The 17,550-nt window shown below is 34.5% G+C and overlaps 2 protein-coding genes across 2 annotated transcripts; one reads left to right on the top strand and one right to left on the bottom strand.

Annotated features, from left to right (window-relative positions):
* Positions 1–3,011: 3,011 nt before the first annotated feature.
* On the top strand, positions 3,012–13,062 carry Nup62 (nucleoporin 62). Its single transcript, XM_073090491.1, has 13 exons — positions 3,012–3,233; positions 3,536–3,601; positions 4,122–4,211; positions 5,219–5,340; positions 5,827–6,040; positions 7,081–7,202; positions 7,611–7,788; positions 8,445–8,813; positions 9,176–9,260; positions 10,109–10,277; positions 10,726–10,901; positions 11,456–11,567; positions 12,133–13,062. Exons 1-13 carry the CDS (start codon positions 3,167–3,169, stop codon positions 12,289–12,291), a joined length of 1,929 nt encoding a protein of 642 aa, XP_072946592.1. The 5' UTR covers positions 3,012–3,166; the 3' UTR covers positions 12,292–13,062.
* Positions 13,063–13,832: 770 nt separating this feature from the next.
* Positions 13,833–17,077, bottom strand: Hus1-like (Hus1-like checkpoint clamp component). The gene is made up of 6 exons (XM_073090495.1): positions 16,921–17,077; positions 16,591–16,797; positions 16,394–16,494; positions 15,424–15,531; positions 14,938–15,115; positions 13,833–14,106 (listed from the first exon to the last, which is right to left on the bottom strand). Exons 1-6 carry the CDS (start codon positions 16,970–16,972, stop codon positions 13,877–13,879), a joined length of 876 nt encoding a protein of 291 aa, XP_072946596.1. The 5' UTR covers positions 16,973–17,077; the 3' UTR covers positions 13,833–13,876.
* Positions 17,078–17,550: the final 473 nt, after the last annotated feature.

Raw genomic sequence — 17,550 nt, forward strand, 5'->3', positions numbered from 1 at the left:
AAAGCGACAACATGACAGTGGTCTCGTATATTCGGAACGAAGGAGGCACCAAGTCCAAAGCATTAATGGATTTAACACGCAAGGCGTTTGCGATCTTAGACGATTTCCAGATTCATGTCTCGATTTACCACATTCCTGGCCAATACAATGGTCATGCGGACAGGTTGTCACGACAAAAAATGACACCAGAGTGGCATCTCCTACCGGAGATCACACACAGAGTATTTGCAAAATGGGGGACACCTGTGGTAGATCTATTTGCCTCGGAACAAGCTCATGTGGTGGATACGTACGGCACTCTAGACAGACGAGACAACAAGGCGAGTATCTACGATGCTCTGAGCATCGATTGGAGTTTCAGTCTGGCTTGGATATTTCCCCCACCTTATCTAATGCCCAAAATATTGGCTCACCTCAATCGCGCTCGAGGAATTTATCTTATAGTAGCCCCACGCTGGGAAAAGGTATACTGGAGGCCCGATCTGAAACACCGGGCTCTATCAGCCCCGTTCACCTTGAAGAATCTCGACCGAGTTCTGATAGACGTGTCCACAGGTCTTCCTCCTCCAAATGTGAAAGAGATGACCCTCGAAATATGGCGATGTGGGGGTGGGATGAGCACCTGAAAAATTGGACTGAAGAGCAAAGAATATTACTTACATCTAGTTGGCGGCAATCAACCTTGAACACATATCGCCCTGCATGGAATCGATGGCTTAGTTGGACCCAACAGAACAATGTTAATAAATGCAAGCCCTCTGGATCTGACCTGGCTCGATTTTTAGCTGACCTGCATCAGAAAGACAAGCTCGCCCTAAACACCATACTAGTCCACAAATCTGTGGTTTCCACATTCTGTGATCCAAACAACCGGTATAAATTAAGCTCCCACATCCTTGTTAAACAAGTATTAAAAGCTATAAGCTTAGCTAAACCTAAACTCTTAAAACCACCCATTTGGGATATAGATACCTTCGCGAATTACTTGGCAACGAAAAACCCAGACACTAAAAACTTATATGAAGCATCATGTCACACCGCATCTATTTTACTTTTATGCTCGGGAAGACGTATTCATGATTTAACTTTATTAAAAATTTCCCCCGAACATTGTATTATATCTGAAGAATACATAATCTTGAAACCAACCTTTGGGTCAAAAACAGATTCGATCACCCATCGGCAGTCTTACTGGAAGCTCATAAAAAATACAACTAATAAGGCTCTGGACCCCGTTCATTGGATTCGTCTCTTGATACAACTATCGCAACATAGAAGACTTTCATCCGCAATGAGTGAATGTCTATTTCTGACAACTGCAGGTCAAGCAAAGCCCGCATCAAATACGGTGATATCAGGCTGGGTGAAGCGTTATTTAAAAGAGGCCAAAATTGATGCGAGCCCTGGAAGTTGTAGATCAGCAGTGGCGTCGAAGAATTGGCTTGAAAACTTTTCTCTTAATGATATATTGGCTAGGGGAAATTGGAGGTCTGCTAATACTTTCATAAAGTTCTATCAACGGGAAGTTGAACCTTCATCAGACAACCGTAATGAAACGTTGATTACAAATTTATTTTCTCCTAATGATTGAAATCAATATACAGTGATTACTTATTCTTGGAAAAATTATACTTATGTTGTAATATAATTTAATTACAGAAATATATTATTTTTGGTTGAAATCTAAAAATAGTTTCATTATGACATCACCTTGGCGTCCTCTCTCACCAGGCGAAAACAAACAAATCTCTCATGTTTTATTAGGTTTGGAAGAACGGTCAAGTTAGTTTAATAGTGACGTTTTACCTTACAATAAAACGTTTATTAAACATACTTACCTTCTTCCAAACCTAATACTCCAACTCTGCCTGGTGAAAACATGCGAGCCAATGATCGCAAGAGGCATTGCAGCTACCTGCAAACCTCTGCCACGGTGAGAGAGGGTCGCCGGACCGTTAGAAAGGAACGGATAGATAGGTAAGACAGAGACCACGAATAGGAAACGTTCGGAAAGTCAAGTACGCTACTCTCATGTTTTATTAGGTTTGGAAGAAGGTAAGTATGTTTAATAAACGTTTTATTGTAAGGTAAAACGTCACTATTATTTGTAACTTGCCTTAGTATTAAACTTGACATTGATTTGAATTATAGATATTGACATACTATTATAAATAATAGAATGACATGCCAATAACATTAGGTTGCCTAAAGAGGTTTTCATATTTGAGAAACTGTTTATTTCTATAACAAGTAAAGTAGTTTATTTTTTCTAATGTTCCATATTTTTGAACGCTTAGAATGCTTGGGTACCATTGGCGAGATGACTGTAACTATGTTTATGGTGTTTTGACTGAACTGATGTATATGGCATTTTAAACGTCTCGGCCCTTGACTATATTGTTGTCAACAATAAGGAACCTTTGCTTGTACCGATATTATCGACTTTTTGGTTGCGTCTATTTATTTGTATATCCTGAGTGTCTTTTACTATTTGACGCTGACTGTACTTATGTGCTGTTTAAATTAAGCATTAGCTACGTTAATACCGATTTTTTGTATTATTAATAACACCAGGCTTTACGTTTCTAATAATCTTTGACAACTAAATGTCAAACATAAAAAAGATAATTCGAAACAACGAATGCACGGTTGCCAACTTAGGGGTTTTCCCCCCAGATTTAGGGGGTAAATGAGTAGTATGGGATTTTTCTAGGGGTTTTATATGTCTAGGGGTATTTTTAGGGGTTTTGTAAAGGCGCGGCGAGCAAAAAAAAAAAAAAAACGGGAAACGTGACATAATCTTGCACGGCGTCCAAAACAAACATGTCCTGAGCCGGCACGGCGGGGCTAAAAAAAAAAAAAAAACGGGAAACGGGTCATAAGGTGGCACGGCATCCCAAAAAAAAGTGTAATATATTTTTAGGGGAATTTTCAAATAATTAATGCAATTATAGGGGGTTTCGACTTCAGTTTAGGGATAAATATTTTTGAGAGTTGGCAACACTGAACGAATGGCGGCATTATCTTGCTGTCGTTTTGTTTAGTGAAATATATTTCAATAAAACGTAGTATTTTATTACAGATAACTAGTATTACATAACTTTGTAGAGATTATTTAATCGTTAGGACTTATAAAAGTTTATTTAAAGCGAGAAAAACACTGAAAATGTTTAACTTTGGACAGAGCAGTACAACAGCGGGAAATACTTTCGGCACAACAACACCCGCTACAAGTACAACTATTATTTTACTGTATTTTCTTAACGTATTACACATTTATTATCATTTGCGTCTCTACACAATTATATTCGACACAAATGTTATCGTAATGTTGTCAACTGATGAAACATAACCTAAAACAAGTTATGATAAAATTTATTACGTGCGTTTCCTATGTAGGATATTGGGGAAACCGTTACAGATTTTCAAACTGCGAATATAATTGCACTGGATAACATATAATTGTAAAATTTGTAATTCAGTTTTAATGCAAGTATTATGTTGTAAAAAAATAATAAAAAGAATGGTCTTTCAGGCTCTTTATTCGGTGGTGGAGATGCATCCAAAGGATTCCAAACTGGTGCAACAACTGCAACTCAAGGTACAATATAAATTTTACTTTAATAATGTCTGTTTATTTCTCACATTTGGTAAGTATGTGTATATATGCCAAAAAACAGTGAATGCCTGAAAACAAAATAGATAAATTTATTATTCTTTCCCATTTGTCTGTCATTGTAATTCTATACTGGATTTTACTACAAGTTCAACCTACAACTATCTAAGTATCTGGTCCATTTATTAAATTACGTGTGGAACTACCACTGGAAATCGACCAAAATAATTCTTCATCCAGTATCTGAAACCTGCCAGCCCAGATTTGAACCTGCTTCCTCTGTAAAATCATACAGCATGGTAACTTTCTTCACAAAACTTATGATTTGACAAAAGAATCTTTTTTTTTTGGACTTTTAGTCACACATTATCGAATATATCCCGCCGCATTTTTAGACGAAAAAGCAGAAATAGAAAGTCATGGGGAAAAGTATAAAAGATGGCTACAGAGGCACCCTAACCGACTAAACAATTTCAATTAAAATATTTCCATTAAACAATTACAGATAATAAGCAGAATGTGTTTGGTGGTTCCGCATTTGGAAGTAGCTTCATGTTTGGGGCTAAAACTACAGCAGCCGCTACTTCTAGTTTGTGTAAGTAATACTAAATTGTTATTTTGCACAATATTGATTAGCATGATGCAAATCTGGATGGATACAATATAAAATCAGTATTGCAACCCTCAATCATCAGCAAAAGAGGAAAAGCACTGCACAGACAGCTATAACTTTTTTTTTATATAAAATGTGGGAGTAGTAGCCCCTGATAGGACTGAGGACTTCAGCTAGGAATCTAATATTAACAGTGGTTTACAGCAGATGTCGATGTACAGCAATAGCCACTTACCATCAGTGCACACAAGTTTGCTACTTCTATATTATAAAACGCTTTTAGGCAAGTAGAAGGGCTCTCAATGCCATCACAACCAGAACTAAGCTTACTTAAAACTTAGTGAAATAGTTGTGACACTAGTGCATTCAGAGTCAAACTATGTAAGATTTCATCACCATAATATTGTTGCATTGCACGAATAACCGCACAACTCTAGAAATATTTTTTTCTAGGAGAGCCAGTTTAAAATTAAACAATGTTTTGTTTTGAAGAATTTTTTAATTAATAAATTGAAAATAATGAAAAATACACATTACACACACACATACACAGGCACATTAAAATGGGACATACATATTTTAGATAAAATTGCACCGTTAACAAAAAATTAATGTTGAGTAGCGCGGTTATTCGGGCAAAGCAGTGATATATCATATATAACAAACAATACTATAGTTACAAGTTGTAACTTAAAACAGAAGACGACCCATTGTAATTATCACCTAACTATATAAGAAAACTAGCTGACCTGGCAAACATTGTGTTGCCATATAAATAAAAAAATGTTAAGGGTGAACAATTCTTATCACTTAGGGGTATGAAGAATAGATAGTAGCCGATTCTCAGACCTACTGAATATGCATATAAAATTTGGTGAAAAGCAGTATAGCCCTTTCAAAGGAGTACGGTAACTAACATTGTGACACGAGAATTTTATATATAAGATGTTATTCTTTGCAAAGATTGTCCATATATGTTTATATTACAGTCTCTCCGGCAACAACGTCATCCGTAACAACATTTGGTGCGAGCAAGCCACTGAGTTTCGACTTTGGTTCTCCTCCAAATCAAACTGTCGGTAGCCCTGGATTTGGAGCAGCTACTCAACCGGTACTAAATATTTTTATTCTGAGTATTTTAGGATTGCTCTTTTTGTCATAAAATCGTTTCCATTCAAATAAATTTGTTTAAATTTGAGCAAATCTTAAAAAAGACTGATTTTGTTCACTTTATGGCTAATTTCTCATATACATAGGTGTTATGAGTCAAATTGGTTTTTCAATTATTTTTGAATGAGTATATCTGACATGGATCCTTGATCTGAATAAATACTATATTAGTACAGAAATATAAAGACTACTGAAATTGACGACTCGCACCAAAGCCGTTTGACTGGCTCAGAGTTCCAGGTTCAATCCCTGGCCAGACATATCAGAATGATAAATTAAGATTTTCATTCTGGATCTGACTGTTTATGTCTGCATCTATGTGTGTTTCCATGGGAGCTACGATAGAGAAACCTAGTGACAACTTTAGTGTATTGTCTTACTTTTTAAAACCAAATCAAATCCATTAATTTATTAATTAAATTCACAGCAACAGCCACAACAAACACCACAGAATCTGTCGTTCGGTGCATCGTCTCTACAGCAACAACAACCACAACTCGGACAACAACAACAACTACAACTTGGGCAGCAACAACCACAACTTGGGCAGCAACAACCACAGCTTGGACAACAACAACCACAACTTGGGCAACAACAACAGCCGCAACAACCAACACTCACATTTGGATCTCCAGCTCAAAGTATGTTTTACTTTTTTATATATATCTTTTTATAATATAGAAGTAGCAGATGAGCACTCCCCTTGATGGTAAGTGACTATTGCCGCAAATGGACATCTGTAATCAAACCCAGATGGGATTAAATATTCATACCTGAGGTCGGCCACAAATGCGCCGCTACTCCTGAGAATTAAGCTAGAACGCCTCTGATAAATATATCTCCCTTACCGCACTCTTCAAACCAGAACACAGCAGGGTTTAACACTGCTGTTAAGCAGAAATAAGTGTGGCAATGATGCCATGTAGACAGTTGAAGTTTTCACAATGCACTTCTGTAGCTGCTATTATAACAACATAGATTAGTAAAGATTACTCCCTCCTAAGTATAAAAAAGGAACCAGTTTTGTCAATTGAAATTGTCGCTGTCATCTATTTTCGTGTTTGAAAAATATGCAAAAAAAGAAAGTTGTTTTTAGAGCATTTACGAATGAAACGATATTTCTACGCACTTTTTCCTCGATTTCGTGTCTTTGCACCACTTAACTGAGCATGTCGGCATTGTTCCGCGTAAATACACCATGACAGCCATTAAACGGCTGACAGGATTGTCTGCCATTTAAGCCATTTAATGGCTTCCTTCAATTACAAGGCGGTCAGATATCTATACATATCTATGGATAACAAATACTAAAAATAAGGAACAATTGAAAATTTTGTGGCATGGAATCCTCCTTGAGCAAGTTAGTTGGTCTTCCACTTGGCCAATTATTCATATCAATATTATAAAAAGGTAAACATTGTAACTTTTGATTATTTGTTTGTTTGTTTGTAAGGGCCGATATTAATTAAAAGTGGGCATATAAAAGGGCACTGTAGATCGTCTACTAAATAGTTATTTTACGATCTTTGTAAAGAAATCTGCCAGTTTTGTTGCTCATTTGCGTTTAAATCGTGTTTCTCTTAATTTATTTAGAAAAGTTAAGGTTTCTCGGCTTATAAAAAGTTGGTTTTCAAAAAAATTCCTGACGATTTTCCTAACAATATTAATTTGTTATTTCCAGCTACAGCATCAACGTTATCTTTTGGTACACCATCAGTTTTATTTGGCAAGCCGGCCACCACAAGTGCATTCTCATTCTCGACACCAACATCCGGGTTTTCAGCGCCACAGCAAGCTCCTAGTGTGAGTATATTTTATTTTTAAAGTGAAAAGTATTTTGAACACATTGAGTTATTTAAAATTTGTAGTTCAAATTTCAAGTTTTGGTTTGACAAAAATAATCAATTTATTAATGATTGTTAAGCAAAGCAAAAATTGTGAATAACATACGGTTTGAGTATTCTTTTACTATAAAATTCACATTCTAAAGTTTGTATAATAATATATTTCTCGTAATGAAAGGTCTGATTTAAAAAGGTCTTTAGATAATGGGAACTATTTTCATGACTTTTTATTTTTAATATGTAATTGGTACTCACGATACGCGGTTTTTTTATTTCTTTTACTTTTTTCTTTTTTTCTAAAATCATATATTTATCCGTCTATTAATAATATAGAAAAAATAATTTTGGAAAAAAAAATTTTTTTCAGGCTACTACATCAACCGCACCACAAACAACCCAGTCGTTCTTTTCAGTAGCGTCAACAACTGCTACTAACATGGGTTCCACTCCAGCACCAGCTACCCTGAGCTTTGGACAGAGCAACTTTGGTGGCGGTTTCTCTTTTGGTGGTGCCACGTCGACAGCAGCACCTGCTAGCAGTGCTGGTGAGATAATGGTTAAATAAGGAATTAACTTGGAAGATGGTGAAGTCACAGACCTATATTTGGCACTAGCTGACCCGACAAACTTTGTACTGCCTCAAAATCTGTTTATCAAATATATTTCATATAAAATATAGCCTGTGTTACTCGTGGATATTGTAGCTTTCGATTGGTGAAAGAGTTTTTACAATTGGTCCAGTAGTTTTTGAGCCTTTGAGTTTCATTACAACCAAACAAGCAAACAAAGTTTTCCTCTTTATAATATAGTATAGATAAAACAAATACAGGTCTTTGGTAGAAGCCCTTTGTGGTTTAACTTCTGAAGCACCACCGGCACACCTATTTCTGCGCCATTACAGCAACGTTAAGCGCTGCTATGTTCTGGTTTGAAGGGTGTGGTAAGGGAGACATATTTTTCCGAGGCGTTCAAGCTTAGTTCTCAGGGGAGCACTTGTGGCCGATCTCAGGTAGGTATATCTAATCTCCAGAGTCAAACCACAAATGGTTCCACAACATTCAAAAGTTTGCAATAAGCTACAGAAAGCACTTGTGCAAAATTAGCTTTCGTATATTATTTTTTTACCATGCTGAACATATTTTGTAACGCCATGTGATTCTAGAAGAAATTTGAAAGCAATGTTAATATTTTATCATTCCAGTGCCAACTCTAACAGCATCGTTAACAACAACCGCTACATCATTCCCAACATCAATACCTTCGGCGACAACACAACAATCCGCCTTCAGTTATGGACAACCGAGTCTCAGTTTTGCACCAGCGGTTCAATCCCAGCCAACAACAACAACACAGCCGAGTCTAAGCTTATCAACAAGTTCTGGATTCGGCTTTGCTAAAACAACAAGTACAACCTTCGCAACAACAACACAACCCAGTTTGGGAACAACAGCGCCAACACTCAGTTTGGGGACAACAACAACAGCTCAGCCGACACTCAGTTTGGGAACAACGGCTAGTACAGGACTGACTTTCCCAAAACCAACGACTTCAGCAGTTATATCTAGCGCTGGTTAGTAATTTTGACAAACTATATTACTATGAAGTATCCTTTGTTATCAAGTTTATTAATAGAAAATTGATTTTATAATTTTTTTCGATTATATTATCAATGTTTATTTAATGAGTGCCTCATTTAAATATAAATTAAAAAAAGTCTTATACAACTATTTGTTGATCTCAAATTTAATCTGTGCATACTTACATTGATACAATAAGGGCTGCATTTACTTACACAATATATGTGTACTTCATTGTCTATAGTGACTGATTTCGAAAGTTTCAAACTTTTATTAAAATTTATGTAACAATATTTTTTTCTGCAATATTCAATTAACATATGAAGTTAATTTTAACATCTATTTATTATTTCAGCTTCCACACAAGCGTCTATAGGCATAACGTCATTTGGGAAAACAACAGCCACAACCACTATGGCGTCATTAACGACTGCTACTACGTAAGTGACAATACTATATTTAAATTTATTTTTAATGGTTTATGTACTAAACAAGTATATATTTAGATGATAAGCGCATACTGCCGCCCATTGACATCTCTCTATATAGACTCTATCTACCTGAAGCCAAAGACAAATGCATTGGCACTCCTAGGGTATCCATATCTAGTATATGGGTATCCGTGATCGATCCACACTTGTTGAGCTTTTTTTCCGTCTTCAGCATTATGTAACACTGCTTTGCTTTGGTTTGAAGGTTGTTATAAAGAAGAGACTTTTGTAACATAAACCTCTGCAACAAGCTGTAAAGCATCTAGAGTTGACCTTAGGTAGATCTTCAATCGTATCTGGACTTCATCTATACCAATATTATAAAGAGGAAAACTTTGTTTGTTTGTTTGATTGTAATGAATAGGCTCAAAAAGTACTGGACCGATTTTAAAAATTCTTTCACAATTCGAAAGCTACATTATCCACGAGTAACATAGGCTATATTTTATATGAAATATATTTGATAAATAGATTTTGAGGTGGTACAAAGTTTGCCGGGTCAGGTTGATACCGATAAAAATAAGTGATATTGGAAATTTTGCATGCCATGGAATGCATGAGTTGTTTGCTACAATGATACTATACGGCAGTGTTGGGCAATATGAAATCTAAGTTCTGAATCAGTAATTATAACTACAAATTACAAAAAGTAATTGCAAGAAGTAGTTAAACATTTTGATTACTAACTACGAATTGTAGTTGCAATCACGATTAGAAGATTACTTTTTGTAACTACATATTTAAAATGATTTTGGGGCTTTAAAAATCGCAAGTACAAACATATTATCGTATTCCAGTACAACAGCAGCAGCGCCACCTCAAGCGATCACATCAATATCCTTCGCTCAGCTAGAAGAAAACATCAACAAATGGACCCAAGAGTTGGAGGAACAGGAGAAAACCTTTATTAACCAGGCTACTCAGCTGAACGCTTGGGACCGCTTGCTAATAGCTAATGGAGAGAAGGTATGTATCTTTGTTCGAAAAAAAAGTAAAAGAGCACTATAATGAATTCTGACGAGCGTACATAAGGCAAGTACACACGTTGTTTGTAATGTACAATAATAGTAATAGTAGTAGCTAAGAGATATATCTGTTAAGTGGAAAATGTATTTTTCATTCGATGATAATTCTGTCCATACTATTGGTATAATTTCGGAATATACTATACTATTATATAATTTAATATAATATGTATAATTTTTATTATACTATTGGTATAATTTCTGAATAATTTTACCCCAAATTTGAATAACGTGTATTGTAGCGATGTCGCGTCGTGAAAATGTACGACCGTAATATACGACCTATCACAATGTCTTGATGAAATCCTGTTACTTTTTCTTAAAGTAAAAGATATAGTATTAATCATTACCTATTACAAGGTCTACTATATAATGTTCAAAACTTTTAGATAGTAGAGCTGAACGATGCAGTCCAAACAGTGAAAAATGAACAGCAGAGCTTAGAACACGAGTTGGGCTTTGTACTAGCTCAACAGAAGGAGCTAGAGGAATTGCTAGCTCCAATGGAAAAACAACTGCTAGAAGACCCAGGAGATAGACTGCGCGACCCAGAAAGAGAGCACATGTAAGTTTTAATACTACAACTGTAGATTATAATTACATTGGTAGATTTTTCATAATATACAAGTAGTAAGCAAGCATGTAGTCCACCTGATGATAAGCGGCTACTGCTGTTCATGGACATCTATAATCTACTCCAGATAGGATAAGATCCCTACCTGAGGTTGGACACAGATGCATTATTGCTACCCCTGAGGAGTAAGCTGGAATGCCTCTGAAAAGTATGTTTTGCTTATCACACCCGTCAAACCAAAACATAGCAGCGCTTAACACTGCTATTGTTTGGCAGAAATAGGTGTGGCAGTGGTGTGGACAAATTCGTTCCACAAAGGGTGTTACTACCTTCAAAATTATTTAATTATTTTGGTTATGTTTATGATATGGTGAAACATTTCCACCTAATTTAAAGTTGCAAACAAACTGCTCAATAATTATTGCAGCCTAGAGCCTAGTATAATAAAAATTACAATTGAAAGTGCTGAACTATAAATAGTAATATTCTACACTTTTAATCCCATTATTATTTATAAGAAGTTAATTTATTTTTGTTATTTACAGGTACTCCCTAGCTGAAAACTTAGAGACGCAACTCAGGCAGATGTCAGAAGACTTGAAAGAAGTGATTGAACATCTAAACGAGACAAACAGGAGTCAAGATAGTAATGATCCGGTAATCTATCCTGTTTTATTATGTCTCATATTTTTTGTAGGATCAAAGCAACATTACTTTTGATTTTAACCTCCTGATGGTAAGTGAAATGGATGTTGCCAGAAATGGACATCTATAATCAACTCCAGATATAATTGGAATTCTATCCAAATATAGTGGTAAATTGGTCTGTTATCTTACCACACTCTTAAACGAGAACACAGCAGTACGTAGCACTCTGCAGTTATAACACTTATTCATGAGGGGTGCACAAAGAGTTCTCCTCCAAAGCCGGCGATGCATTGGAGTCTCCTCTGGTGTTGCAAATGTCCATAGGCGACAGTGACTGCTTTCCATCAGGTAGCCCGTCTGCCTTATCGTTAGGTATAAATTAAAAAAAAAAGCAGACAGATGTAGCGGTGCTGCCTCCCGAATCTGACCAAGAAGTTTTAACTTCAACCATTAATCCTAAGAACTCAGGTTCGAAGTTAAGAATTCTGTTTGGACCAGGCAGATATCTTGTTTGGAGTCTAGATGTCTTTGTTCTTGGTGCTAAGATTTGTAAACGTCCTATTTTGTTTTACAGATTGTTCAAATCGGCCGAATACTAAACGCACACATGTCGTCCATGCAATGGATAGACAATTCAATTGCACAGATTTCAACCAAATTGGACCAGCTTAAAGCAACACACGATACACTGAGGCGAGAAAATGAGAGATCATTTCAGAAAACTTATAACTAAAGTATTGAATGCAAATGGACATTAAGAAAAGTTAAACTAATGAAGTGAAATAAGGCATAAAACGACAAATATTCAATTATGAAAAGTGATTTCGTGAATTATAATTGGAAAGTAATCACAGTTGAAAACCAGTGGTCTAATATATTATGTTATCTTGCAAAATGTCAGAGTAAAGTATTATTTTAGTGTTTTGATATAAGTTGTAAGAGAACGAAACTCATTCTCCAGGTAGAAAAATATAGATCAAACCCCTGGAATAGAATATTGAAGAATTTTTTGCCGATTTGCGTAGTCTACACGGATTGGAAAATAATGTATTCTATAGAGTAGACATAACTGTCGCGTTACCCTACCATCTAAATCAGATTGTGTTTAGCATAAAAGAGAAATTCACTGGTCTCATTGTTAAAACTAAATAAATATAAGTATGCCATTGTGTATCATTTATTTAAAAAATATTCGAAAACTCATCATTTACGAGACGACATTCACGAATTTTACCATTGCGACTAAGTTTATAAAAGGGCTAATTGTGCCTTTATGCAATGATTCTTGAGGTTTTATCTATTCTTTTCTTCGCCCGATTCACGGTTATTTGGTGATATATTATTGTATTACAATTTTACTTCCAACATTTTCATTCCCAAGTTAAAATAGTACTGAAACTATTGTTGGTTAAATACTGTTAACCATTGTATAAAAATAGTTGATTCGTTTTTTTAATTTAATAATTTGCTATCAAATGGAAAATAAAGATGATTTGCCTACAAATTTGTGTTTCAATTCCTCTTCTTACTACTATGACCTCGAAAGTGACCCAAAATGTTAAATAAAACCGCAAATAAGTAAAGCACGTTTTAAAAACAGTACTTTATTAATATCGCAGTACATACAAAATAATAACAATATCCTGAACATAGAAAAAATAAGAATAGTTTTGGTATCACATTAAGCAATAAGGTTAACGTTAGGGATGTAACCACGAGCCGTAACCATAGTTTAATAACTGGGAATCAGTAGCTTTAAAATCTGAAATTCTGAATCTGGCCTTATTGTTAAATGGCTTGTTCTTCTAAAAGTATAAAAAGCAGCTATGCTGTATATTTTTTCATAAAATAGAATTTTAAAGTAGTCTCCTCGTTTCATAAGTCTTAATAAAATATCCCAGTTATAAAGCACTGTAATTTCACATTCTCATCAGTCTGCAAACATAGTATGATTCTAGCTTCTTATGTACAATACTGCAAAAAATTAGAGGTGCGTGCCTGGGATTTGAACCCCTAATCCCTCGATTGCGGCGAAGTTTTAACTAGTAAGTTATCATTGCTGTGACCCTTAACCTTTGTACAAAGGTTAACATACAAACGAATATAAACAGTTTTTGAATCATATACTGCTGTTAAGATGTTCTAGGTGCACATCTCAACAGACCATCCATTATAGTGATGGCTGTAACTATAGTTTATTGAAATTTGAATCTGCCTGTACTTTAGTTCCAAAGTACAAGTTATATTCTTCTATAAGTAACATAAGCTTCCAGATCATAAAATAAATTCTGCAACTCATCCTTCCTTTCATAGTATTCTTAATAAAATATCCCTGTTATAAAACACTGTAATTTCACATTCTCATCAGTCTGCAAACATAGTATGATTAGTTTCTTATGTACAATACTACAAATGGTCTGGTTGTGTGCTATTTGGTCTGCACTGAGAAACATTGAGAATTTCTTAGTGTCCACTCTACAGAAACACACTTTTGACATGTCTTCATTCACTTGAGTTTCTGTTTCAGAGTCCGAATGATCAATTGGCCCTGTAATCAACCAAAAAAATTGCATTCTTATAAAATTTGGTATCTCTCTGTATTTCCTAACAAATTTATTTGTCTGCCCACTTGTGACTCGACCCTCGAATCAGTTGGATTTTCGAAAATTTCACAATATGCATTTGACTCAAGTAGAGGCAGGTCCACTTAAGCGATAATGAAATTAATTTAAAATTAAAAATATATAATCATTTGAAATTCATTGGAATATATATTTTTTTTATTTATTTGAATATATATTTTTATCTTATATAGACTTTTTTGTTCATTAAATTAGCAATTTCTCTAAAATATTATAATTTCCCTTCGGAGTTGATTCACAGAGCATCTGTGTTCAACTTCATGTAGAAACTTTGCTCTAAATGGGGTTGGTTACACATATTCATGGAGAGCAGGCACCACTTTCGGTTAGGTGTACTTCATACTTCTAAAATAAATAAAAGTTTAAAAAAACACGCTTTTATTGCTACCACACTTTTTACTCTGAATTGAATTATTTTAATAACTTAATTATTTTCTAGTTTTTAGTTCGATTATCAATAAAAGTGTGCTTTTTAGTTTATTTAAACTATTATTAATTTTTAAGTTTTTAGTCTGTGACAAACTCATAAATTGGGGGATTAATTCATCTAATAAGGATAATGGGAATCTTATCAAATTACTGCATTGTCATTGGTCCTTGATACATATGCAAAGTTTCAAATTAATCAAAGTTGTAGAAATTGGTGAAAGTTGAGCTCAAAGATTCCATTACATACATACATAGATACAACCCAAGCTAATATAAAAGCATATTAAAAATGTCTTAACACCACATACCTTCAAACGCCTCGACTCTTAAATTCTTGAATCTAGTTGAGACCTTCGCAATGTCAGTCTTTATTTGTAATGTTAGTCTTCCCTCAGCAGATGCTCGTATCACAACTTCCGAAGACATGGTTTTCATGCGGTCTATAGTGGTTTTTAGTTGTTTAAGTGGTGGCAATTCTATAGAGATCTGGAAATGTTAATAATACTACCCATTTTATACATCTTACATATAATAAATAGATTTTACAAAGGGCAGTCTGTAAAATATGTTTAGTTATAAAAAAGATCATAAAAATAAACACTGCTGACATAAACACAATCATCTGGATTGTGTAACTCTCTATATAATGAAAATAAAGCAAAGCTTTTTGTGCTCATGTAATACTGGAACAACCTCTATTTACTACCATGCGTTAATTACTAAATGCAGCTAATTCTTATTGTTTAAGCATAACACAATAAGAATAAGCAGTTTTAGTTTAACACAATACTTACATCTGGTGTTGGAACTCTAGGTTCATAGAAATCAGACCACATCTTCCTTGGGACTACAACAACTGGAAGATCATGTGTCACCTGTCTTGTCTGTGCACCTGAAGTCAGCTGAAATAGTATAATTATATAGATAGCACAAATAATAATCTATGGGCTCACTGAAAATCAGTACTGTGATGCAACACACCATGGCATCAATGCTGAGTGAGTGCCTTTTCCATATGCAATGTGTACATACAAGCATAGGGACATGCAGTAGCCTATCTATTTAACTATTGAAATTTTTTATATTTGTTTGTGTTGCTATATTATGTATCGTAAGTTTTTGATTTACCTATATCCCATTAATTTTTAATTAATTAAGATAATCTCTCATTGTTATGTGTGTGAACAAATAAAGTTATTTCTTTCTTCTTTCTCTTATTTCTTACTAATATTATAATGTATAAATACTTTGATTATATAAAACTTAATATTCAAATAACATTCTATTAAAGTATCTTTTATCAAGCAGTAATAGCCTAGTGGTTAAGGAACTCGGCCTCTCGATCGAGGTGTCCGAGGTTCAAATCCCAGGCACGCACCTCTGATTTTTCAAAGTTATGTGCGTATTAGAAATTAATTATCACTTGCTAAACGGTGAAGGAAAACATCGTGAGTGAAACCTGCATACCTGAGAGACTTATAAAAAAAGAAAAATCTCAAAGGTATGTGAAGTCTACCAATACGCACTTAGTCAGCGTGGTGGACTATAACCTAATCCTTCTCATTATGAGAGGAGACCGGTGCCCAGCAGTGGTACAGTAATGGGTTGTTGATGATGATCTTTTTTACACAGAAATAATAAATAAATGTCAATCCATTACTGTCCCACAGCTGGGCTGGGAGTTCCTCTGAAAGTAAAAGCGGTGACCTAAAAGTTGTTCAATATAAACAAGCCAAAAAATAAAAATACAAATAATACATATACCATTTCTATTTCCAATGTAAGACACGGACATTGCTTTTTAGTCAGTTTCATTTTCAGGCATTTCGCAGACTTCAATGTAAGTAGTATTTTAGCAAAGTTGCCTACAAAAGACAAAATATTTTAGTTTTTAATAATGAGACTTACTATGGTCTCTTAGTTATTCTATTTGTCTTTTATAAGAAGCGTAAAAATATTACCTGAATTAAGTCCCAAGTATATATCCTTATGCTCTTCATCCAGTCCAATAACTTGATACTCTGAGAAGAACATAGCATGTGGTATTTCACACCACAATACCGGTGGAGCGGGAGTATTGTTTTCTTCACTCACAATGAAGTAAAGCCTATCATCAGATAACCTGAATACGCATTCTTTTGATAACTTCGATATTGTGCTTACTATGTCTGTAAAAGATATTTAGTGCAGTAAAAATACAGAAAACGCGAAATCTGAAGTTACCAAACAAAATCTCAATCAACCATTTGAAATATTTAAATAAAATAATGTAAAGGGAATTTGAATCTCACTTGAAAATTCTCTCATTGGACCTGTGTCTATCATTACAGCTCTGAACTTCATTTTCCAGATAAGTAAACTAATTAAACGTATATGTATTTTATAATATATTTATTTTTAAGTACATAAATAAACTTTCGCGGTTTTTTAAGATTGACTTCACAATTCACATCTGACATTTGACAGTAACATGAGAAATGAATATATTATATAATAATACTCTATGAAGTATGAATGAATATATTGACGTTGGTCTACAATCTACATTACATTACTTTATTAGAATGAGAGGGAATACGCATAAAAATGAAAACTTAATCAATTTAAATATCAATGAGTAGGTATATTAATAAATATTCCGCTTATTTTGCAATTTCATAACAAAAGCTATAACATACAAAATAATATTTCTAACCACTAAATTGTCTATGATCCTAATCCACATTCTGAATGATTTATTAGGATTTTTTGCATAAAATAATCATAAAAAATAACAGCTTTCTAGCCTATAAGATCCAAACGTATATTGTTGCTGGTACTAGATGTAGTTTTTTTTCTTATTGGAGCTTTATAATGTTGCACTAGAAGCGGTCGCTGATAAATAAAACTAAGAGGTTTCCGGGTTCGATCCTTGCGAATCC

Source organism: Epargyreus clarus, unplaced genomic scaffold, assembly GCF_041222505.1.
Source record: "Epargyreus clarus isolate Ecla_fem2 unplaced genomic scaffold, WU_Ecla_fem_2.2 ptg000032l, whole genome shotgun sequence".
NCBI classification, from domain to species: Eukaryota; Metazoa; Arthropoda; class Insecta; order Lepidoptera; family Hesperiidae; genus Epargyreus; species Epargyreus clarus.